Raw genomic sequence first — 25,302 nt, 5'->3', positions numbered from 1 at the left:
GTGAGCGCAATCAAGTCCTGCGCTGTTGAAAAGGTCTCCAGCATGGAGGGCAGCCTCAGCTCGACCACGGTGTGCACCAGGAAGCTTACATGCACTGGACTCAAAGGCCCTTGCGGCACCAGAGTTGACGGTGCAGGAGCCGTTACTTGTCCTGTGCTCTCCGGCAATGGATGCGGCTCCAACTGCGGTGTGGGAAGTGTCGGTGGCTGTCGAACCGACAAACAAGAAGCAGTCGGCACCCGCTTGGGCTGCTTCTTCTTCTGGCCCGGAGATAGGGACCGGCGCCGTGGTGGTGGAGGTGCCAGGGGGGGCCTGACGCCGTGAGTCTTTAGCAGAGTCCAAATGTGGTGCCGGACCAGTTGGTGTTGCAGGGGCACTCCGCACCAAAGACGACGCCGAGTCCCGGTACGTGGAGGAAGGGAATGGGCTAAGTGCTGCCTCCATAAGGAGCTGCTTCAGTCTAAAGTACCCCTCCTTTTTGGTCCTTGGCTTGAAAGCTTTGCAAATGCGGCACTTGTCCGCTTGGTGGGATTCCCCCAGACACCTTACGCAAGAGTCGTGGGGGTCTCCCATTGGCATCGGCTTCAGGCAAGCCGAGCAGGGTTTGAAGCCCGGAGAACCAGGCATGGGCCCAGGTACCGGGACGGGGGAGAGGGGAGAAGACCCCATTCCACCCTAATAAGTACACTAATCTAACTACACTAATTAACTATTAACAACTACTAACAACTAATTACAACTATTAACAAGTACTAAAGAGAATGCTAGGGAGAGTGGAGGTCAGCTACGCTGTGCTCCACAGTTCCAACGACTGTCACAGGCGGTAAGAAGGAACTGAGTGGGTTATGGGTCGGCTGGGGCATATATCCAGTGCCATGAAGGCACCACTCCAGGGGGTGCCTCAGTTGACCCACCGAGTGTTGCTGGGGTAAAAATCTTCTGACGATCGTGCACGCGGCGCGCACACAGCCTAATTGAAATCGATATGAGCAAGCACTCGAAGAAGAACTTATTGAAACATCTCTGAGGGAGAGATTTTATCTGTATTCAGTTTTATTACTGTACTAGACTTAGACTTGTGTGTTTTATTTTATTTTGCTTGGTAATTCACTTTGTTCTGTCTGCTATTACTTGGAACCACTTAAATCCTACTTTTTGTATTTAATAAAATCACTTTTTACTTATTAATTAACTCAGAGTATATATTAATACCTGGGGTGGGGGGCAAACAGCTGTGCATATCTCTCTATCAGTGTTATAGAGGGCGAAGAACTTATGAGTTTACCCTGTATAAGCTTTATACAGGGTAAAACAGATTTATTTGGGGTTTAGACCCCATTGGGAGTTGGGCATCTGAGTGTCAAAGACAGGAACACTTCTTAAGATGCTTTCAGTTAAGTCTGCAGCTTTGGGGCACGTGGTTCAGACCCTGGGTCTGGGTTTGCAGCAGGGTAGCGGGTCTGACTCAAACCAGGCACGGCACTGAAGTCCTAAGCTGCCAGGACAGGAAAGCAGGAGTAGAAGTAGCTTTGGCACATCAGGTGGCAGCCCACAGGGGGTTTCTGTGACCCAACCCATCACAATAATAATCTTGGCGTGCCAAATAGTAGTGGTTTTTGTTACCAGCCTGATGACATGCTGGACCTGGTGCAAAATCCGGCAATTGCAAGTCCTCTGACAGATGAGTCAGTGGTTACTGCCACCAGCACTTGTACCCCCGGGAAAGGAACATATTGAACTTGTTGCCCCTCCCTCAAATGGGAAAGGAGGCTAAAATGATTGCTCGTCAAATTGCTATGCTGGTGTACTAAGTATGGGATGACAACAAGAAGATAATTTGCTCAGTCTCGGCTGAGAGCCTTGAGCTTTCGCAGATGCATCCAGAAAAGGTGAGACAGAGATCATGTAAAGGCCCCCTTGTGTGAAAGGTGACCTTTAAAGAGGGGAACTGTACGGGGAGATGTCAGCAATCCAGTAAAGTGCCTGAAACCACTATGGCTTATTGCTAAAAGCACCAAGTCAGCAGGCGTAGCTTAACCAAGGAAGGAGGGGAGGGGGTTTTAGGTGCCACAGAAAGGGCAGCTTGACCCCGCGTCCTTCCTGATAAGAATTGTGTTGAAGTTGCTGATCCATGCATTTTAGAAGAGCAGGATGTGTCCCAGGAATGTCTATTGGGGCCTCAAGGCTGCAAGCTCTGGAAAACCCCACACCTGGTTAATCAATAATCAGAAGGAACCTCTTGCTTGACCATTGTAACTGCTTACTTAACAAATTTTCTTTAAGAGACATGTCATTCTATTACTAATGTATAAATAAGGGGGGAAAGTGTGAGGTATTTTGAGGAAGTTGGACTCTTCTGGACTCTCTCTCTGGATACATCTTGCAATCGAGAGCCACTCGAGAGCCACACTCAGCTTCGATAATTATCGAGGGTTGGGGGTGTTTTACAAACCTGTTGCAGACATGTGTGCTTGAGACTAAGTAAAGTGTAGGTTTAAGTGAAAGCACTCTTGTGTTGTCCTGTTTGTGCCAGCCATCTATCAGTTGGACGGCTGTGTCTCCCATGATTTATTTCCTGACACCACCTCACATAGTGTAAAAGTTACCAAGAGCTTTAGGTTGAAAGAACCCCGGGTAACAACATCAAGCGGGGAGTGGATGCAAAGATGTTACAGGACAGGATTAGAATCCAAAATGATCTTAACAAATTGTAGAATTGGTCTGAATTTAACAAAATGAAATTCAATCAGCCAAATGCAAAGTAATTCATTTAAGATAGAAAAATCAAATGCACGCCTATAAAAATGGGAATAACTGGCTACACGGTAGTACTGTTGAAAAGGATCTGGGGTTATAGTGGATCACAAATTGAATACGAGCCAACAATGTGAAGGCTAATATTCTAGCATGTATGAACATGAGTGTCGTATTTAAGACACAGGAGATAACTGTCCAATACTACTCAGCCCCAGTAAGGTCTCAGGTGGAGTATTGTGTTCAGTTTTGGGCACCACAGTTTAACTACTAACTGTGGTATGTAACCTATTGCTTAAATCAGCCTCTGTACCAGTTGACTGGAAGAAACCTAATGTGATGCCAATTTTTAAAAAGGGTTTAAGAGGTGATCCTGGACATTACAGGCCAGTAAGCCTAACTTCTGTACCAGGCAAACTGGTTGAAACTATAGTAAAGAACAGAATTATCAAAAACAGAGATGAACATATGTTGGGGAAGAGCCAACATGGTGTTTGGAAAGAGAAATCATGCCTCACCAATCTACTAGAATTCTTGGAGGTGTCAACAAGCACATGGACATGAATGATCCAGTAGCTACAGTTTACTTGGACTTTCAGAAAGCCTTTGATAAAGTCCCACACCAAAGTCTCTTAAGCAAAGTAAGTAGTCATGGGATATAAGGGAAGGCTCTCTCATGGATCAGTAACTGGTTAAAAGACAGAAAACAGTGTAGGGAATAAATGATTAGTTTTCACAGTGGAGACAGGTAAATAGTGGGGTCCCCCCCAGCATCTCTGGTGGGACCAGTGCTGTTCAACATATACATATATGATCTGGAAAAAGGAGTAAACAGTGAGATGGCAAGATTTACAGGAGATACAAAAATCACTCAAGATAGTTCATTCCAAAGCTGAATGCAAAGGGTTACAAACTGGGTGACTGGGCAACAAAATGGCAGATGAAATTCAATGTTAATAAATGCAAAGTTATGCAGTGCAGTGACAGGCAGATAATTAAAAATACAAACATTTCCCATTACATTTGGGGTAGTTCCATGCTGCCTTTCTGCTGTGCAGCATGCAATGGACAGAATGAACAGGCTGAGACTGACTGATCTACATGAAGTGTAAAGGTTCAACAGTGCAGCTCTTTCACTAACTGTTAGGGCTGCCTTCCCTACAGAGGGTCTTGATTTCATATCTGACTTTGGTGCAGGCAGCTACAATAGCTCCTCCTCTCTCTCCAGGCTATGCAGGTAGGACCCAAACCCTAACAATAAAGTTGATAAATCTTGTGTTTCACCCGACCAGCTGCCACAGGAAAATAATGGTTAAACCATAAACAGCACCAAAAGGGTTAAACCATAAACATTCAGTTTTTGTTTTTATTAAGAAAGCATGGACAAAAATGAACTCACGAGGCCACACCCCCTCTCCTCTCTCCTTGACACAAAGCATCATGGGCCACATCAAAGTGTAAGGGTGTGCAAGGGACTCCTCTCACTTGCAGGCTGATCTCCATTGACTGCATCCCTTCACTCCTGACAGGCTATGTCCCCAGCTTGCAGCTCCCAGCCAGAGGACACAGCTGTGGGGAGGGCAGCTAAACACTCATTCCTGCTTCAACACAGCTTCCCCATCCTGCTTTGCAAGTGCTCACACAGAGACTGGATTTTGGGATGTGCTAACTCTTCACCCGCTCTCTCTCCAGCTGACCTATGAGGGGTCTGACCCATCCTCCCCATTCCTCCCTTTGGCTGAGCAGTTTAAATATCTGCCCCACACCTCCTGTCCTGACATCTGTGCTTCTGAAACATAACAACTGTGAAGCCTCACACCTCTTCAACCTCGGGGGGGGACACACTCCAATCTCTAACCCACAAGTCCCCAAATCTTCCTCAACTTGGAGCAGTGGCTTCTTCTTTTTATCCTTGGTTCACTCCCGAAATGGAAACCACCCACTGTGTGTTTATAACTATGCAGACAAGACTCCCTTTGCTTGCATCCTTACACCACAGGCAAGGACAGCCTCCAAAGAAATTAAGGGGGGGAATAACTAACAGAACAAGAACTGAGGGGTAGGGGGAGTGATTCCTAATTTGTATGCGTCTTCTTTGGATATGCAAATAAAAGCCTCGCTGTATTTTTATGGAAGGTGATGGGGGTGGGGGAGAGGAAAGGTGACGTTAAAAGCCTTTGGGGAATTCTATTTGATGTGCTGTTCCCGATCCCCCCAGTGCTGGTGCAAAATACACCTGCTAAGCTTCCCCTACTTGACAGGTGGGCTTCACATTCCCAGGGACTGCAAAAGTCAGCATAGAAAACAGGTCAGGGTTCCCGCTGATCTCCTTATAAATGGCAGTGGTCTCTGAATCCCAAATGCATCTGTGCTAGAAATTCTCCTTTTTCTGCACTCAGGGCCTTCCTCTCCCAGCTCGGCCCAAATCCCAGCTGTATCTCACCCGCATAGAGATTCTGCTTTCTTTATATTCAGGGTCTTCCCTCCTTCTCTTGCCGTCCCTTGCTGGTGTGAGAATGATCACGGAGCTAAAATCACCCCTCCAGTGTCCCTTTGAGCCCCTGACCTTTACAACATTTACCAAACAACATAATTACAGGCTCCCAGGGTCCACTAGGCTCTCTCACTCCGGTAGCCAATACAACAGATTCACCGGCAAAAAGGGATTGTTAAACACAAAATGAGGGAGGCAGAGAAAGATGCTCTTGAGGTTTCGGCCTTCTGAGGTCTTGTCATGGCATCAGGGAGCCATCTCTCCACCCTCCGCCCCATGCAGGGCACCACGCAATGTGGGGGAGCCGATCTGATGTGTCCGAGGCCAGTGGGGGAGAGCCGTGCTCGATTACTGATAATAATAATAATAATAATAATAATGAAGAAAAGAAAAAAAGGAAGGTAAAACAGGACGCAAGGAAGGATTATCTTCGGCAGCATCTTGCGGTGGCTTCTCTGGCGCAGAGAGAGAATATATATCTATATACAGGCAAGGCAGGGAGGCCAGGGCAGCTGGACCTGCGACCTTTCACCCCATGCCCCCCTTCCCTCCCAGGTCCCTCACAAGGGACGGGCTCTCGAGTCTGTAACGCGCTAGGTGATCAAGTCCCAGTCGAAATCGTCGGGGATTTCCTCATTGGCGCCTGGAGGAGGGACTGGAGGTCGGGGGACCAGATGGTGAGCTGAGTGGAGGGGGAAGAGGGAGAAAAAGGGAAAGAGATGGTTAGCGGAGAAGTCAAGCTCTGTCCTAGTGGGTTCTTGGGAACAATAAAAGGGGAAGGACTCAGCTGGCGTGAACTTCCCCAGAGAAGTGACCTGCCAGGACACATCCCCCCCCCCCCCCCCGGCAGCACATGTTTCCACCCCAAGGCAGTGTCCTATCAGTGTCCATATTGGGAGCAGGGGCTCAGGTGATCTAAGGGTAACTGCAGCAATGGGAGATTCCCCATGAGCTGCCCTCAACAGTGTTCAGTCAGCATCTAACTAAGGCCTAAGGAGTCTGGCAACATGAGCTTCCTCACAGCAGTGCCCAGTGAGCACCCGGCTATGGGAAAGTGGTGTGACGGGGCAACGAGATGGGGCGGGGAGGGTGAGAGGAGTCGGGCAACTGAGCTTGCTCTCACCAGTGCCGTGGCAGTGTCCCACTGCGGGACCTCCTGCAGTCTAGGCTCCCTTAGCCCTACTCCAGCTCTCTAACAGCAGGCCTGGAGTCCCTCCACCCAGCTCTGCCAATGCCCCTCAATCCTGCCCTGCAGACCCTCTGGTTCTTTACCACTGGCCCCCTCACATGTAAGGAAATAAAATGTTCACATCATAAAATACCAGGGTTGGAAGGGACCTCAGGAGGTCATCTAGTCCAACCCCTGCTCAAAGTAGGTCCAATCCCCAATTTTTGCCCCAGATTCCTAAATGGCCCCCTCAGGGATTGAACTCACAACCCTGGGTTTAGGAGGCTAATGCTTAAACCACTGAGCTATCCCTCCCCCTGAAATTGTGCTTAAGGCATGAAGATCAAGTGCCCAATGTGGGGCTCGAACCCACAACCCTGAAATTAAGAGTTTCATGCTCTACCAACTGAACTAGTCAGGCTGTCTGCCTCATTCGATTTCCTCTGCTTGTTTCAGAACAGAAAACAACATCACTAAAAAGAGATGCAAATTCATTTCCTTCCACTTCTGCTGGGGAAAAAGTACAGAGCTTTGCAAAGCTCATCATATTTTTCTTTCCTCTTTTATGTAATTTATTTATGGTGATGGGGAGGGAGGTGTTAGGAAACAACACATTTATATCCACAAAGGGGAAAATGAGGGTGTAGTGTGGTGATATGGGGAGATCTCCTCATTTTTCCCAAGATATGCGCTTTACTTCCCCTTGGTTGCAAATCAAGGATGTGGTCTGGCTTGAGTGAAAGTCACTGGAAGGTAGTAAAGGTATTTTTCATGTGCTGGCCATTCTCATTAGAACCTCATATGCCATCAAGTTACAGACAGACAGACAAACAGAAATGGCACTGAAGTGAGTGTAAGGTTTTGCACAGACAAACAGAAATACTGTTGAGTTGAATGTAAGGCCCCACTGTGCTTGGCCAATTAATCTATGTAACTTCTCACTGCATGATATTATTGAGGTAAAATGCAGAGTAAAAGTAACAAGATTTGAAACCTACATAAATCAGTAAGCTGTAGTATTTTCAGTGATGCAACCTATGATAAAAATGGCTAAGGCTCATGCTTCAGAGTGAAATCTTGTCATCGGCTGGTGGTTGGGAAGAAATTTCCTTGCAGTGAGGTGCATTATAGGGTTTTGTGTCTTCTTTTTCAGGCATCTGGCACTGGCCTCTATTGGACATGGTATTCCAGATTAGATTAGGTTAACAGGAAGTGGGATATAAGATTAGATTGATCCAATATGCAGGAGACAGGATACACGACCACATGGATCAATGTTCTGATCTGCTACAACAGGAAGTGGGATACCAGACAAAATAGACCAATAATATGATGTGGTCCAGCAGGCTATGGGATACTGAACTAGATGGAGCAATGATCTGTGTTATCATGGCAAGAGGCAAGAGAAAAATCTACTGCTTTGATCTCACGTGGTTAGTCAAATTTTCTGATAAAAACTGATTTCCAATAGGCATATCTATGTTCCCTAATAACTTCTAGATCTGCTTACTCTTCCATTCCTTCTTGCTGTAAACACCATATTTGTCCACATGCCACTTTTGCCTTATCTTGACAGCATTAGGCCAGTTGTTTTGCAGCTCATGTCATCTGATTATAGAAGTGACTCATTCTTGTCCTTCCGCTTGGGTGCGAAAAATCTTCAAATAACGGACTTATATGGTCAGTTTAGGAACTGACTTTTTTAAAGTTTTTCTCTGATGACTCCAGAGCCAGTGCTTAAGACAAGACCTATGATCAAGGTGGTTCTTGCTCCCCAGTCAATTAAGGAATCTGCTGTATCAGGGTATGTACAGAAGGCAGACAGCATTCTATCTTTGTGTTCTGCAATTTCTCTCGGTTGCTCTTTCCCTCCATCTGTCGCTCTTAAAGTGTCTCTTTCTCTCTCCCGATCTTTGTAGTCATTTGTTACTGCCTCCATGCCTTCTTAAAGCGTCTCTCTCTCCCTGTGCCTCTCTCTTTTAGGAATCTAGAAAACCTTGGGTGGGAGAGTGTGACAGGACCCTCTAGATGGATTCATCCAGCTCCCTGTCTTGGAGCAGGATTGATTTCCGTGTGTATAAAGCATCTTCTTTTGACTATCCACCGTGTAGATTCTGAGAGGCAGCTTGGTCCAGTGGCCAGGGCAGCGTTCTGTCTTGGCTCTGTGTGTGTATCAGCGAAGGAGGTTACTCCATAGCAGCACCCCCCCAGGAAGGATAAGGGACCTGCTAGTACAATAAGCAGGACAGGGGTGATCTTTAGCTGGAATAATAATGGCCTGTGATTTGGAGTTGAAGGAGCAGGCTTTTAGCCTCAGCCCTCCAAGGGGTGTGTGGTTTATACAGTAACTTTGCCTTCTGCCTGCACAACTGGGATTTATTACAACTTGACGAGGAATAGTGAGACCTGGGTTCTATTCCCTCTGTGTCACTGACTCCATGAGGGACCCTGGGGATGTCATTTAAAGTGCATTTCTGCTCTGAAAAGCGGCATTGTGAGTCCCACATTGACCGTCTCTCTCAAGGATTTATGTATGTATCAAATGCACTGCGGTGACAAGTAAAACAATGTCCTTTTTTTCTAACTCCCAGCCCAACAAACCTGGGGCTTGTCTTCACGTACAGCGCTACAGGGACACAGCAGCACCGGTGCAGCTGCGCCACTGTAGTGCTCATTGAGGATGCTCCTATGCCAACGGGAGAGCTTCTCCCACCTGCATAGTTAATCCATCTCCCCGTGAGACAGCAGGTGTGTTGGTGGGAGAAGCTCTCCTGTCGATGTAGCGCAGTCTCCACTTGGGGGACTAGGTCGATGTAACTCTGTCGCTCAGGCCTGTGGATTTTTCACAGCCCATTGCGATGCAGTTATACAGATATAGGTCTGTAGTGTAGACCTTGCCTTCTTCTGGGATCTTGCAATGCACGCCTCAAATCAATTCAAAATGCTACTCTTCCTGAGTAGTCTCTCTGACCACGTCACCCCCACACCCAGCAGCCCTTTGTTTCCCTCCACTGGCTCTCTCTTCTTTACTGTATCAAATACAAACTACTAGTCTTTACTTTGAAGGCAGCTTAGCCCTCCCTTACCAAGCCTTTATTAGCCATTTTCCTCAAGCACCTTCATGCTTTCAGCTATGCTGCTCCTTATCTTGGGAGCAGCTCCCCCATCACAATTCATAGTGTCCCTTCTTAAAACTCACCTCTGCTGTGATGCCTACAGATCTCTTGACAATGGGTAGGCCGCTGATGTGGTAAGACTGCTGCTTATTATGTTAACCATTATTGTTTCTCTTGTCCTCCCCTCCTTTGTGTTTCATCCATCTTTTGTTTCAGCGTATGTTACAGACTGTAAGCCTTTGGGGCAGGGCCTGTTTGATTTTTATTGTGTGTTCAGTATCTGATTGGAGCCTAGTTGATAGTGTAACAGAAATGTATATGATGATAATAATAACAACAGAATCACGCTGGGTTCTCTCCTTCTCTTGCTTCACCAGCAATAATAAAGATGTTGCATGCTGAATTAGACCCTTGGTAACCCCTGTGCAACTTCACTCTCTTCCGATCATGCCCTCAGTGATACTTCTGTAACCTGATGCTCTTTATGGGTTTGGCATCTGTCATAAATATAAAGGGAAGGGTAAACCCCTTTAAAATCCCTCCTGGCCAGAGGAAAAATCTTCTCACCTGTAAAGGGTTAAGAAGCTAAAGGTAACCTCGCTGGCACCTGACCAAAATGACCAATGAGGAGACAAGATACTTTCAAAAGCTGGGAGGAGGGAGAAAAACAAAGGGTCTGTGTCTGTCGGTACGCTGCTTTTGCCGGGGATAGACCAGGAATGGAGTCTTAGAACTTTTAGTAAGTAATCTAGCTAGGTATGTGTTAGATTATGATTTCTTTAAATGGCTGAGAAAAGAATTGTGCTGAATAGAATGACTATTCCTGTCTGTGTGTCTTTTTTGTAACTTAAGGTTTTGCCTAGAGGGATTCTCTATGTTTTGAATCTAATTACCCTGTAAGGTATCTACCATCCTGATTTTACAGAGGTGATTCCTTTACTTCGATTTACTTCTATTTCTATTAAAAGTCTTCTTGTAAGAAAACTGAATGCTTTTTCATTGTTCTCAGATCCAAGGGTTTGGGTCTGTGGTCACCTACGCAAATTGGTGAGGATTTTTACCAAACCTTTCCCAGGAAGTGGGGTGCAAGGGTTGGGAGGATTTTGGGGGGAAAGACGTGTCCAAACTATGTTTCCCAGTAAACCCAGTTAGAGTTTGGTGGTGGCAGTGGATATTCCAAGGACAAAGGATAAAATTAATTTGTACCTTGGGGAAGTTTTAACCTAAGCTGGTAAAAGTAAGCTGAGGAGGTTTTCATGCAGGTCCCCACATCTGTACCCTAGAGTTCAGCGTGGGGGAGGAACCTTGACAGCATCGGTCTAACTGCCTGGAACTTGTAAACAATTCTGTTAATGCACAGGAAGAAATAGAATCAAGCTCCCTCTCACTGAGCTATCTTGGCTTTGCTTGGGGAACATGAGTAAAAAGCAGTCAAAACTGTTTTAGTCATTCAAGTGAGTAAATCTGGCTCTGAACACATCCAAGGGTTGAGGGAGAGGTGTTGTTTTTACATTGCCGCTTTTCAGAGTAAAACTGCACTTTAATCTCTCTGTGCCTCTTTCTTCATCTAGAGAGAATCATAGAATCACAGGACTGGAAGGGACCTCGAGAGGTCATCTAGTCCAGTCCCCTGCACTCATGGCAGGACTAAGTACTATCTAATGACACTTTTTGATTTATGTAGAGGTCTTTGAGATCTATGGACAAGAAGTACCGAGTACTGTTATTACTCCATATTCCACTTTCTCTCCTTCTCTGAATATCCCTCTTTATTTACTTGTCTTTTTCTATCCATCAATTTCTTACTCTTCATCCTGTGTCTCTTCTTCCTTGGAATAGTGGGGGATGGGGGATGCTCAGGATTAAGCTGCATTGGCTAGGAAAGCAGGGGAGAAGGAAGGTTTACACAAGACTTTTGCTGGAAATGTCCCCTTCTGTATGGAATCGCTGACTCCACTGTTCTAGTTGTAAAATCATGGAAACCGTTGCAAACCAGAGGCTCATGGGAATACAAAAATTGCTTTCAAGGCATAAACCTCACCACCCAAGAGAGAGGGAACCACTTCTATTTTAAAGGAAAGAGGAACTAAGACTAAGTTTTTGCAGTAAAGGAGAGAATTATTTATATTTTATAGAGAGTTAAAAGGAGATGAGGAGGGACAGCTGGAATTAGGGTGACCGGGAGTGTAAATAAAGGATAATATCTACTAAGGATAGTGCTGGCATTAAAGGCTATTTTGGACATAGGAGAATCTGAGTACACCAACATTTACACTGTGGCACTATGACCACTTCTCGTGGCTAGACCACATAGAGATGTATGATTTGGCTACAGCCTTTGCACTAGTACAGACAGGTCTTCCTGCTCAGGCAGTAGGGGGGACTTGTGCTGTCATATTTATAGCTTCTAGGTTCAACCTCTACTCCTGACAACCCACACAAAGATGTCTTGATACATACAGAAAGCATAATCTTGGGGTTGGGCACATACAGCTGGCAATGGGGTGTGTTAATGCTATAGCAAATGATCTTCTATTTTTTTGCCACCAGTATCTAAAGACTATGTCTCTGCTCCTGAGGAGTAACAGCACCTACAAGCCAGATGATGGTGCCACACTACAGTACGCACCAGAAATCATTGGTTCCTTAATTATCTTCATTGTCACCTTTATCCTGGGTCTCCTGGGCAATGGCTTGGTGATCTGGGTGGCTGGCCTGAAAATGAAGAGGACCGTGAACACTGTGTGGTTCCTCCACCTTGCCATGGCTGACTTCCTGTGCTGCATGTCTCTGCCATTCTCCATCATTCACCTGATCCTCCATGAGTACTGGCCATATGGCCACTTCCTCTGCAAGGTTATCCCATCAGCCATCATCCTCAACATGTTTACCAGTGTCTTTCTCCTCACTGCCATCAGCACTGACCGGTGCTTGATGGTAATGAAGCCAGTTTGGTGTCAGAACCACCGTACTGTGAGGCTTGCATCAGTGATGTGCGGTTGTATCTGGCTCCTGGCCTTTGTTATGTGCTGTCCTGCCTTCCTCTACCGTGAGACCTTCACAGATGAACTCGGCAAAACTGTGTGTCGTTATCAATTTGGAGATGATAGGGATTATGGAGATTATATGGATTCCTGGAACGGGAGTGATTCAGCGTTGAGCTCTGGCATATCCCTAGATGAAAATCCTGTTGGTTTCTCCAGTGCTGATATTCCTGGCAGCCTTTACAATGATACTGACTTACTGTGGAACTTGAATGATTACTTCTCCTACAGCAGTCGGCCAACCACCCTACTGACCATCAGGATTACCAGGATTGTTTTTGGCTTCCTCCTTCCCTTTAGCATAATTGCAGCTTGCTACATTCTTATTGCCGTCAAGATGCATGGAGCCCGATTTACCAAACCCCGTGGTAAGACCCTGCGAGTGATCCTGGTTGTGGTAGTAGCATTCTTTGTCTGCTGGGCTCCATTTCACGCAGTCGAGGCACTGTCTCTCCTAGCTATGCCAGGCACCAGATTTAGGGAGACAGTGGCACTGTGGGACCACCTCTCTACAGCACTAGCCTATGCCAACAGCTGCATCAACCCTTTGCTCTACGTATTTGTGGGGCGGGACTTCAGGCGGAAGGCACGCCGATCAGTGCAGGGCATCTTGGAGGTCGCCTTCAGCGAGGAAGTTACACGCTCCACTTCCTACTCACGGGACAGGACCAAGACTTCAGCAGACAGGGATATCAGCAGCAATACCCTCTAAAATGGGGATTCCAGACAGCACTGCCAGGGCAGGAGGAAGACATTTGCCCCTTCCATGGCTGTGACTTTTTGCTTGAGGACAGCAGAGCCAGAACAATGAGTTTGACAATAATCTGTACGGGATGCCCATGGGGACTGGGGCAGTTCAGAACAGGCCAACCTCCCCTTTAATAGCCTCCTAAAGAGAGGGGAGATTGGCCTATTCTGAACTGAATCTTCTGATGGGACGCACAAGGGAGGCAGAGCGCCCCCTATCTGAGAGAGAGAAGTGCACTTGTGAGAAGATGTGTGGTGAAATTATGTAGTTACTCCTTGACATTACTAAATAAGAATGTGGTTGCAGAATATCTATGTACCACATTTATTAAGCATGTATCACATCATCTGTGCCTGCTAAATTACAGGGAGAAGATACTTTGACATTTCTCCTTGGAATTTGTCATCATACCTTTCCCCACCCTTAACTCTTCTTCAGCTGGGACCCTGAACTTTTTCACAGCAGTGCCCAGCAGGAGTGCACTCTGGGAGTGCTAGTTTTCCTCACAACAGTGCATTGTAGCAGACATCCCCTACCTGCTCATCAGCAATGGAAGCTGCCTTTCACGCCAATATTCTTAGGGTCTTTCAGTTTCAGTTAGTCATGGCCTTCCTCCTCTCCTCCTCCTATTCCTCCTACTATTCCTGTCTCCAAAGGGCCACTTCTCTTATTTTCCATGCAGCTCAAGGAGAGTTTCTACATCTCAGCTAATACATCACTGCACAAAATCAGTAACTGGGGCATAAGGGGCAATTTTCAGAAAAACGAACCTCATGCTGTGGACATGGGTTCATTAGAAATAGGACCCTCCTTTATGGCTTTAGAAGGTCCCCTTGATATTACAGCCTGAGATACAGTGATGAGGTAGGTCCCACTAATTATGGAGATATCCCTACTACATCTAAAGCTGCTGGATACCCAAGCAATCAGAGCAGAGTTTGCCATCCAGCATGTAACCCTGAGCAGGCTGGAGCTGGGTCACCCCTTCTGTAAAATTTCAGAAGGGAGATGGCTGTGAAAGTGCTGTGCCTGAATTCAAACTGTATGCTTCCATTAGGCACAAGAAAGGACTGAGAGATATGGAAGGAAGTGGCCACACAAATACACACAGTGCTAGAAGCAGTCATGCACACAAAGAGCCAGTTGTTTCCTTCAGTGCAAAATCTTAGAGATAGACCAAAGCCACCGTTCTGATCAGATATAAACTTCTCCAATGCTCAGACGTGCAAAGTAAAAGATGCATATGGAAAAGTTTTAAAGCAAGGGAGCACTGTCTATACACGTGGACACTACCATGGCTCCCAAGTCTCTGAGTGAAGATAAATGCTGCACCAAATAGTGGTGACATCATGGTAGGGGTCTACTATACACCACAAATCAGCAAGTGGGATGGATGAGGCATTTTTAGAACCATTAACAGAAATATCCAAAACATGAGACTTGGTAGCAATGGGTGATTTTAACTACCCAGATATTTGTTGGGAAAGTGACCCAGCAAACCACAAAATTCCCATAAGTCTTGGAACGTATTGGGACATCCTTTTGTTTCAGAAGGTGGAACAAGTAACAAGTGGGGCAGCTATTTTAGCCTTGATTCTGACTAACGGAGGAAATTGTTGCAATCTGAAGGTAGAAGGCAAACTGGGTGAAAGTGATCACGATATTTGAGATTTCCTGATTTGAAGGAAAGGAAGGAGTGAAGCAATGGACTTCCAAAAAGCAGCCTTTAACTAACTCAGAGAACTGGTAGGTAGGGTCCCCTGGGAAGAAAATCTAAGGGAAAAAGGAATGCAGCAGAGTTGGCAATTTCTTAGAGAGACAATATTAAAGGTAGAACTGCAAATTATCCTGATGGAAGGAAATATAGGAAGAATAGTAAGAGGCCAATATAGCTCCATCAGGAGCTCTTTAATGACCTGAGAACCAAAAAAGTGGAAACATGGATAAATTGCTACGGATGAATGCAAAAGAATAGCACAAGCATGTAGGAGCCAAATCAAAAAAGCTAAGGCAACAAAATTAATTATACCCAGCAACGGACATAAAAGGCAATAAGAACAGGTACTACAAATGTATTGGGAGCAAGGGAAAGGTGAAGGAAAGTGTAAGTCCACTACTTAGTGGAGAAGGAGAGCTAATAACTGAGACATCAAAAAGGCAGAGGTGTTCACTGCCTATTTTCCTTCAAATTTCACTAATGAGGTTAATTGTAAGCCAATATTTAAGAAGGGACAAGGAACACAAGCTAGAATAGGGAAAGAACACATTAAAGATTATTTAGGTAAGTTAGCTGTCTTCAAGTCAGAAGGGCCTCACAAAATTCAAGTTAGGATATTGAAGGAACTAGTTGAAGCAATCTTTGAACTGCTAGCAATTACCTTTCAGAACTCATGGAGGGCAGGTGAGGTCCCAGAGAGCTGGAGAAGGGCAAACATAGTACTTATATTTAAAAAGGGGAACAAAAAGGACTCAGGAGATTATACACCAGTTAACCTAACTTCAATATCTGGAAAGACACTGGAACAGATTATTAAACAATAAATTTGTGAGCACCTAATGGATAATAGGGTGGTAAGTAACAGCCAACATGGATTTGTCAAGGACAAATCATGCCAAACCAACCTAGTTTCCCTCGTTGATACTGTTACTAGCTTAGTGAATGGGGGGCAAGGGAGGGATAGCAGTAGACGTGATATATCTTGATTTTAGTAAGGTTTTGACACAGCCCCACATGACATTCTCATAAGCAAACTGGGGAAATATGGTCTAGATTAAGTTACAATAAGATGGATGCACAAGTGGTTGAAAGACTGTACTCACTCAAGGAGTTATCAATGGTTTGCTGTCAAAATGGGGTAGGGGATGGAGAATATCTCATGGGTAAACATTGGGGTCAGTCCTGGGTCCCGTGCTATTCAATATTTTCATTAATGGTTGGGATAAGTGTGCTTATGAATTTTGCAGATGATATCAAGCTGGGAGGGTTGCAAAGACTTTGGAGGACAGGATTAGAATCCAAAATGACCTTAACAAATTGTAGAATTGTTCAACAAAATGAAATTCAATCAGCCAAATGCAAAGTACTTCATTTAAGGAAGAAAAATCAAATGCACGCCTATAAAAATGGGAATAACTGGCTACACGGTAGTACTGTTGAAAAGGATCTGGGGTTATAGTGGATCACAAATTGAATACGAGCCAACAATGTGAAGGCTAATATTCTAGCATGTATGAACATGAGTGTTGTATTTAAGACACAGGAGGTAACTGTCCCATTCTACTCCGCCCTAGTAAGGTCTCAGGTGGAGTACTGTGTTCAGTTTTGGGCACCACAGTTTAACTACTAACTGTGGTATGTAACCTATTGCTTAAATCAGCCTCTGTAACAGTTGACTGGAAGAAACCTAATGTGATGCCAATTTTTAAAAAGGGTTTAAGAGGTGATCCTGGACATTACAGGCTGGTAAGCCTAACTTCTGTACCAGGCACTTAAAGAACAGAATTATCAAACACACAGATGAACATATGTTGGGGAAGAGCCAACATGGTATTTGGAAAGAGAAATCATGCCTCACCAATCTACTAGAATTCTTGGAGGTGTCAACAAGCACATGGACATGAGTGATCCAGTAGCTACAGTTTACTTGGACTTTCAGAAAGCCTTTGATAAAGTCCCACACCAAAGTCTTTTAAGCAAAGTAAGTAGTCATGGGATATAAGGGAAGGCTCTCTCATGGATCAGTAACTGGTTAAAAGATAGGAAACAGTGTAGGGAATAAATGATCAGTTCTCACAGTGGAGACAGGTAAATAGTGGGGTCCCCCCCAGCATCTCTGGTGGGACCAGTGCTGTTCAACATATACATAAATGATCTGGAAAAAGGAGTAAACAGTGAGATGGCAAGGTTTGCAGGAGATACAAAAATCACTCAAGATAGTTCATTCCAAAGCTGAATGCAAAGGGTTACAAACTGGGTGACTGGGCAACAAAATGGCAGATGAAATTCAATGTTAATAAATGCAAAGTTATGTAGTGCAGTGACAGGCAGATAATTAAAAATACAAACATTTCCCATTACATTTGGGGTAGTTCCATGCTGCCTTTCTGCTGTGCAGCATGCAATGGACAGAATGAACAGGCTGAGACTGACTGATCTACATGAAGTGTAAAAGATTCAACAGTGCAGCTCTTTCACTGTCTTCCCTACAGAAGGTCTTGATTTCATCTCTGACTTTGGTGCAGGCAGCTACAATAGCTCCTCCTCTCTCTCCAGGCTATTCAGGTAGGAGCCAAACCCTAACAATAAAGTTGATAAATCTTGTGGTTTCGCCCGACCAGCCGCCACTGAAAAATAATTGAACACCAGCACCAAAAGGTATAAACCATAAACATTCACTTTTTGTTTTTATTAAGAAAGCATGCACAAAAATAAACTCGTGAGGCCACACCCCTTCTCCTCTCTCCTTGACACAAAGCATCATGGGCCACACCAAAGTGCAAGGGGGTGCAAGGGACTCCTCTCACTTGCAGGCTGATCTCCGTTGACTGCATCCCTTCACTCCTGACAGGCTATGTCACCAGCTTGCAGTGCAGTTCCAGTGCGAAGTCCTTTGACTCCACGAGTCCAATCCGATGCCATCTTGCCCACAAATGATGCACGATATTTCAGGGGTGGGGGCAAGGCTAATTTGCACACTGACCGGCATATATTTACATATGCAAATGATGCGCAACTGAATATGCAAACAAGGCAAATGAATATGCAAGTGAGGAGCACTTGACTATGCAAAGGAGCCATCTTGGTTTGTTTTCTGGGTTCTCTGAAAGGCCAAACGGCCTTCTGAACGACTTCCATGGGCCCGGCTCTTGGGAACATCCCCTGCAAAGCACTGAGTGGCACCTGGAGGGAGGTCATCTCTGCTGCTCTGTGCCACAGAAACCCAACCGAACACGGCTTCCTGGTCATATCATTCCCATCCTGGGCAGCAGAGAGAACCGCTGGCTAACTCCATGCTGAAGTCGACTCTGGGATTCCCCACTCCTCTTGGGAATGCTCAGTGATGACCACGCCCACTTAAAAAAAACAACAACAAAAAACAGTACCCCCCCACCCCCCCTCAAATCCAACGAGACTGTCCATCTTCCCGACAAAGATCCAATTGGTTTATCTCAACAGCAAATTATAAAGCGATGCTAAATTATTTCCCCCACCCTTGGCATGTTGAGTCCCCATGATGGTTTGCTTCCAACTTGGTTCCCCTCACCGATAAACAGGGGCTAGGGAGTTACAAAATAGAAAGAGGAAACAAGAGGTTTGACAGAACAGAGCCACGCTAGAAACAGGGGGACAGCCAGGGGACACACCTGGGGGGACGGCAGCTAAACACTCATTCCTGTTTCAACACGGCTTCCCCATCCTGCTTTGCAAGTGCTCACACAGAGACTGGATTTTGGGATGTGCTAACTCTTCACCCGCTCTCTCTCCAGCTGACCTATGAGGGGTCTGACCCATCCTCCCCATTCCTCCCTTTGGCTGAGCAGTTTAAATATCTGCCCCACACCTCCTGTCCTGACATCTGTGCTTCTGAAACATAACAACTGTGAAGCCTCACACCTCTTCAACCTCGGGGGGGACACACTCCAATCTCTAACCCACAAGTCCCCAAATCTTCCTCAACTTGGAGCAGTGGCTTCTTCTTTTTATCCTTGGTTCACTCCCGAAATGGAAACCACCCACTGTGTGTTTATAACTATGCAGACAAGACTCCCTTTGCTTGCATCCTTACACCACAGGCAAGGACAGCCTCCAAAGAAATTAAGGGGGGGAATAACTAACAGAACAAGAACTGAGGGGTAGGGGGAGTGATTCCTAATTTGTATGCGTCTTCTTTGGATATGCAAATAAAAGCCTCGCTGTATTTTTATGGAAGGTGATGGGGGTGGGGGAGGGGAAAGGTGACGTTAAAAGCCTTTGGGGAATTCTATTTGATGTGCTGTTCCCGATCCCCCCAGTGCTGGTGCAAAATACACCTGCTAAGCTTCCCCTACTTGACAGGTGGGCTTCACATTCCCAGGGACTGCAAAAGTCAGCATAGAAAACAGGTCAGGGTTCCCGCTGATCTCCTTATAAATGGCAGTGGTCTCTGAATCCCAAATGCATCTGTGCTAGAAATTCTCCTTTTTCTGCACTCAGGGCCTTCCTCTCCCAGCTCGGCCCAAATCCCAGCTGTATCTCACCCGCATAGAGATTCTGCTTTCTTTATATTCAGGGTCTTCCCTCCTTCTCTTGCCGTCCCTTGCTGGTGTGAGAATGATCACGGAGCTAAAATCACCCCTCCAGTGTCCCTCTGAGCCCCTGACCTTTACAACATTTACCAAACAACATAATTACAGGCTCCCAGGGTCCACTAGGCTCTCTCGCTCCGGTAGCCAATACAACAGATTCACCGGCAAAAAGGGATTGTTAAACACAAAATGAGGGAGGCAGAGAAAGATGCTCTTGAGGTTTCGGCCTTCTGAGGTCTTGTCATGGCATCAGGGAGCCATCTCTCCACCCTCCGCCCCATGCAGGGCACCACGCAATGTGGGGGAGCCGATCTGATGTGTCCGAGGCCAGTGGGGGAGAGCCGTGCTCGATTACTGATAATAATAATAATAATAATAATAATGAAGAAAAGAAAAAAAGGAAGGTAAAACAGGACGCAAGGAAGGATTATCTTCGGCAGCATCTTGCGGTGGCTTCTCTGGCGCAGAGAGAGAATATATATCTATATACAGGCAAGGCAGGGAGGCCAGGGCAGCTGGACCTGCGACCTTTCACCCCATGCCCCCCTTCCCTCCCAGGTCCCTCACAAGGGACGGGCTCTCGAGTCTGTAACGCGCTAGGTGATCAAGTCCCAGTCGAAATCGTCGGGGATTTCCTCATTGGCGCCTGGAGGAGGGACTGGAGGTCGGGGGACCAGATGGTGAGCTGAGTGGAGGGGGAAGAGGGAGAAAAAGGGAAAGAGATGGTTAGCGGAGAAGTCAAGCTCTGTCCTAGTGGGTTCTTGGGAACAATAAAAGGGGAAGGACTCAGCTGGCGTGAACTTCCCCACAGCAGTGACCTGCCAGGACACATTCCCCCCCCCCCCCCCCCCGGCAGCACACGTTTCCACCCCAAGGCAGTGTCCTATCAGTGTCCATATTGGGAGCAGGGGCTCAGGTGATTTAAGGGTAACTGCAGCAATGGGAGATTCCCCATGAGCTGCCCTCAACAGTGTTCAGTCAGCATCTAACTAAGGCCTAAGGAGTCTGGCAACATGAGCTCCCTCACAGCAGTGGCCAGTGAGCACCCAGCTATGGCAAAGTGGTGTGACGCGGCCGGGGGGGTGAGAGGAGTCGGGCAACTGAGCTTGCTCTCACCAGTGCCGTGGCAGTGTCCCACTGCGGGACCTCCTGCAGTCTTGGCTCCCTCAGCCCTACTCCAGCTCTCTGACAGAGAGGGGAAAGGCCCTGCTAGAATGTGCTGCTGGACGGCTGAGACAGCTGGGGTGGGAGTTGTATTACACATCATCATTTCACCACTTACCTGGGCGATTATACCCTGGATTGTCCTGGGTGGAAATCTGGTACATAGGAGATGGCCCGGAGAAGAGATGGGGAGGCTGTGGCTGACCATAAGAGTTCACTGCCAAAGGAAAGGGAAAAGAACCATCAGTGATCCCCTCAGCCAGCTCGCCTGGCACTGACTGGGCGTCGCAGCTCAGCCACAGAACAGACTGACTGACACGCTCCAGGGAGAATCAGGAAGTGTTCAATGGACAGGCCCTGACAACGTGTTACAGCTCAGCCACGGTACCAAAACCATATTGTTATTCTACTGGGTTAAAGTGGGGAATTTTGGCCCATCACCCCCTTCCTAGACGTGTCCCAAGTTGGGTCAAAATCAAGCTGCTGCAAGGCCATGATCTCTCCTCACTGCCCTTGTCCGCTCCTCATAGAGCATCATCCTACTCTCTCTCCTACCACAGGATCTTCAGTGCAGGGGAGACCATCTTCTTCTCTCTAGCTCCTACCACCTGGAACAGCCACTCTGGCACCTCTCCACAGACCATCGACAAAACACCTCTCACCTCCTCCTTTTGCCTGTGTGCTTTCTAATTGCTTTCTGTCTGGGTTACTGGCCGCTCAACCACACATACCAGATAATGCCTTCACACCACTATGCACTGTGTTATGAGCACATACATCCCCATCTCTCCTGTACTAAACTCTCTAAAGCCAGGTGGGACCAGTGCTTCATTTGTGCCAAGGCTGGTCAGGGCTGAGCCCCAGCATGTCTGGGCTTGCCACGTTAGTTATAAAAGTAAAAAAATTGCTTGAGCTCCGGCACCTCTTTCATTACAAATTAAGCACTGGGTGGGACACAATCCGTATGAAAGACACTGACGAAGTCTAAGTGTTTTAGAGCAACATAGCACGGGGCTGTTCAGTGCCATGGTGCTTGGCATGGTGACAAGGTGTCCAGCACCTCTACACAACTGGGAATCCGTCTCACCCATTTGCATGGCATCTTGGGTCCCCCTCCTGCCCACCCTGCTGTGTACCTTGGTTCATGGACTGTTCCTGCTTGCCACTATTCAGGGCGCAAGAATCAGAGATTCGGGGGGGCTGCTGAGGGCCCCCCAGGTGAGGGAGCTGACCAGTCTGGGTGAGAAAGTGATTGAGGGAGTCGCAGAGGTTGGCAATGTGGTGCTGATCCAGGGTCCAGTTCTTCCGCTCAGCCTGGCGCAGGCTCTCCATCAGCTCTGCAAGGACAATGGGGGGGATGAAATCCAGTTATTGCATGCATCGTGCGCCCTCCTCTTGCCTAATCCCTAACCCTATGGGTACTCCGCTGGGAATCCTCCTTTCCTCACACTCAAGGGCTCACCATTGCCTTTCTCTCCGCTGTATCCCCTCAGAGAGTCCCCTTCTTCACAGTCAGGGCTTCCCCACCCCACCTCTAATCTCTGCTGTGCACTCTCTGGGGAGCTGCTTTTTTCTATTCGCAGCATGATGTCTCTGACACATGAGTGGGACAAGCAGCAGCAGGGACTGGGAAGCCATTCATCTATCTTCTAGCTGCCCCCATCACTGCTGTATCTGAGGGCCACAAAAATCTTGAGTGGATTTCTCCTCCCCACAATCCATGAGGCAGGGCAATGCTATTATCTCCATTGTACAGATGGGAACTGAGGCCCAGAGAGGCTGAGTGACTTCCCCAAGGTCACACAGGAGTGTGTGGCAGAGCAGGGAATTGAACCTGGGTCTCCCACTGGGCCAAGCAAGAGGTGGGATCTCCTACTGACCTGAGAATTGGGAGTGTTCAATGCTAGACCAGTTCAGCCGGTTCACCATCTTGAAGCTTTCCTTCAGGGAGTCAATGTTGGAGCACCACTCAGGGGGGAATGCTGGAAAGCCAGGCAGACAAGTCAGTTACAAGGAAGTAACACCCCTCTTCTCCCACCGGTCCCGGGTTTACAATGGTGCCAGTGGCGCCAGGCCCACCCACAAAAAGGGGCCTTGGCCCAGCCCACTCCACTTGCGCTGCACCCTCAGCTGCTGGCTCCTCTCCACCTCTGGCCCCTCTTCCCCCCACCCTTCACCGCTAGCTCCTCTCTGCCAGCCAGCCCAGGGCTTCTCTCCACCCCTTGCCCTGCCCACTGGCTCCTCTTCATCCCAGCTCCTCCCCCGACCCACTGCTCACCCCTCTCCACCGAGCAACCGGCTGAGTGCTCCTCTCGGGCCCCGGTGGCTGCCTGCCAGTGACAGGGGCAGAGAGGAGCCCTCAGCCTCTCCCTGCCGCCTTGCAGAAGCGGCGGGCTGGGGAAGCCAGTGGCTCCTCCCCCTCTCGCCACTGCAAGGAAATGCCTCCTCCACTGCAGGCACCAGTGCCAGGCAGGCAGGGCTGGGTGGGGCCCCGGGGGACAGGACCACTCTGTGCTCCCAAGCTTCAGCTGTCCTGCTCCCTAGCACTCTGTTGGGAGGGGGGAATCCCTGCTCTGCGCTGGCTCAGCAGGGCCAGTGAGCGCGCCCAGGGGGCAGGGCGTGAGGGAGTGGGTCTGTGGGAGGGTGCTGGGCTGTGAGGAGGTGGGGGCACTGGGCAGTGCGGGACGCTTGTGTGTTTTGGAGTGCTAGGCAGTGGGGGGTCTGTTGGGGGGGCACTGGGCAGTGGGGGGAGGTCTGTGTGTGTTGGGGTGCTGGGCAGTGTGCGGAGGCCTGTGGGGGGCACTGTGTAGTTGTGGTGGTGGGGCTGTGGGGAAGGACACTGGGCAGTGGCGGGTGGGGGAGATCTGTGTGTGTTGGGGTGCTAGCAAGTGGGGGTTCTGTGTGGGGTGCTGGACAGTTGTGGTGGGGCTGTGGGCCAGGGGGCGCTGGCAGGGGTGGTGGTGTGCAGGGCGCTGTGCATTTGTGGTGGGGGGTGGCGCTGGGCATAAGGGGTCTGGGGGGCGCTGGGCATAGGGAGTCAAATGGGTGTTGGGTGGGGGGGCCTTGTGGCATGGCATGGGCCCGCCCCTGAGGGGAAGGGGCAGGCTGGCAACACAGAACCGGGCAGGCCAGTGTGCATCTGGCGACTGCTGGTTTGTAAACAGTGCCTTGCACTGGGATGGGCAGAGCAAGACCGCCCCTGCCATGCCATGCCCCATTTCCCCTGGCCAGCCCTTTGCTCCGGGACCAACCTCCCCTTGCCATGATCCACTGCCTCCAAAGGGGTCCACACATATGTTTGGCACCGCGCCCACAAAAGGTTAATCCGGCCCTGTCTCCCACCCATGTAATACAAAATAAACAGAACCTGGCCCTGTCCATTACTTGCCAAAAGACCCTAAATTTGCACTGGACAGAAATTCAGCTTCCCTGGTCATTCAGTGCTCAACCCCCCCCCCCCCCCTCATTTCTGCACCCCATGCCTTGTGGGGCTGGGTCCCCCTCTGCTGGAGGTGAAAGGGGAATGCAGCTTCCAAGTTCACTCAGACCTGAGTTTCAGCCTCTCCCCACCCTTTGTATCTCATCTTCTGTAGTGCCTGGGTGCTGCTGTGAGGGAGCTCACCACAGGAGCCCTGGGCACCCGACTGGACCCCAACACTGTCCCAGCCCCCTCTGCCCCCTGCAGCTCACCAAAGCCAGCGCTGTTGATTGAAGCCTGTGACTGCTGCTGCTGGTGCTGCTGGTGCTGGTGCTGCTGTTGCTGTGGGTGGGTGTGCGCGTGATGCTGCTGGTGCTGGTGGTACCCTCCATGCTGCATCGGGGGTGGGTGCATGGACATCACAGGTGGGGGGCCATAGCCATCGCCACCCTGCTGCTTGCCCCCCTGGGGTGGACAGCCCTCTGGGCTCGGGGTGTGGAGGGGGGGGGCAGCCCCCACTGACGAGGGGCCCTGCGGCTGCTGGTACATGTAGTAGTTGTGATTGGAGGGCTGCATGTCGCCAAGGAGAGAAGAGAAACCTGCAAGGGGGGAGTAACAAAAGTTAAGAGATGTGGGTAAGGCGGCTGCCAAGCTCCAACACCTGCCTGTGCGTGACTTCATCCCACTGACCCTAATAACGCACTCAGTCCTTCGAGTGCCCTCTAGAGGCTCAAACGGATAGCACATGACCCGAGCCTTTCCAAGTCTAAGTAATGGCCACGTTTCTATTTAATGCAGTTTTTCCAAAATTGAACGCATTCTCCTGAAATGTCACATACGTGTGGTTCTGCTGGAGGAGACTGTGTTGCACAAAGCTGAAGTTAGACAAGACATTTAGATGACGTGAGTGTTGACATGGGAGATTTGGTTCCTTTCCACCCCAAGTTTCCTTTTGTGGGTGTGGTATGGTTTTTGTTGTTGTTGTTGCATTTGTAGCTCAAAAGCACTTGGGCTAGAAACTTTGCCGCTTCTCTAATGTAAATAACTAGAGGGTTGCACATTCTGTTGTTTTGGTTGGCTCAGTGCATTGCACATGTCAGAAGCTCCTTGC

General features: G+C 48.2%; 2 protein-coding genes, 1 long non-coding RNA gene and 1 other non-coding gene across 11 annotated transcripts in view; 1 reads left to right on the top strand and 3 right to left on the bottom strand.

The window, feature by feature from the left end:
- Positions 1 to 3,171: 3,171 nt before the first annotated feature.
- Positions 3,172 to 16,963, bottom strand: LOC122461983. The gene is made up of 3 exons (XR_006284303.1): positions 16,908 to 16,963; positions 11,310 to 11,313; positions 3,172 to 3,276 (listed from the first exon to the last, which is right to left on the bottom strand). It is a non-coding gene; the product is annotated as an uncharacterized LOC122461983 (long non-coding RNA).
- On the bottom strand, positions 6,765 to 6,837 carry TRNAK-CUU. Its single transcript has one exon. It is a non-coding gene; the product is annotated as a tRNA-Lys (tRNA).
- Positions 7,965 to 14,529, top strand: LOC102934239 (C3a anaphylatoxin chemotactic receptor). Its single transcript, XM_007055624.4, has 2 exons — positions 7,965 to 8,220; positions 12,083 to 14,529. The coding sequence occupies exon 2, from the start codon at positions 12,095 to 12,097 to the stop codon at positions 13,286 to 13,288; it is 1,194 nt and encodes a 397-aa protein (XP_007055686.2). The 5' UTR covers positions 7,965 to 8,220; positions 12,083 to 12,094; the 3' UTR covers positions 13,289 to 14,529.
- A 739-nt stretch (positions 16,964 to 17,702) lies between the features above and the next one.
- The window catches only part of FOXJ2 (forkhead box J2), a 34,106-nt gene continuing 26,506 nt past the window's right edge, over positions 17,703 to 25,302 (bottom strand). For all 8 annotated transcript variants that reach the window (XM_027818024.3, XM_037912934.2, XM_037912938.2 and 5 more), the window contains 5 exons: positions 24,464 to 24,790; positions 22,654 to 22,755; positions 21,910 to 22,110; positions 20,892 to 20,990; positions 17,703 to 20,294 (listed from right to left, as the gene is read on the bottom strand). In XM_027818024.3, the coding sequence (XP_027673825.1) occupies positions 20,206 to 20,294; positions 20,892 to 20,990; positions 21,910 to 22,110; positions 22,654 to 22,755; positions 24,464 to 24,790 (818 nt within the window). In that variant the 3' untranslated portion in view covers positions 17,703 to 20,205. The remainder of the gene's footprint in view (positions 20,295 to 20,891; positions 20,991 to 21,909; positions 22,111 to 22,653; positions 22,756 to 24,463; positions 24,791 to 25,302) is intronic.

This window comes from Chelonia mydas, chromosome 1 (assembly GCF_015237465.2).
Source record: "Chelonia mydas isolate rCheMyd1 chromosome 1, rCheMyd1.pri.v2, whole genome shotgun sequence".
In the NCBI taxonomy this organism is placed as follows: Eukaryota; Metazoa; Chordata; order Testudines; family Cheloniidae; genus Chelonia; species Chelonia mydas.
The sequence above is the reverse complement of the archived record's forward strand: the minus strand, read 5'-3'. Positions and strand labels throughout refer to the sequence as shown.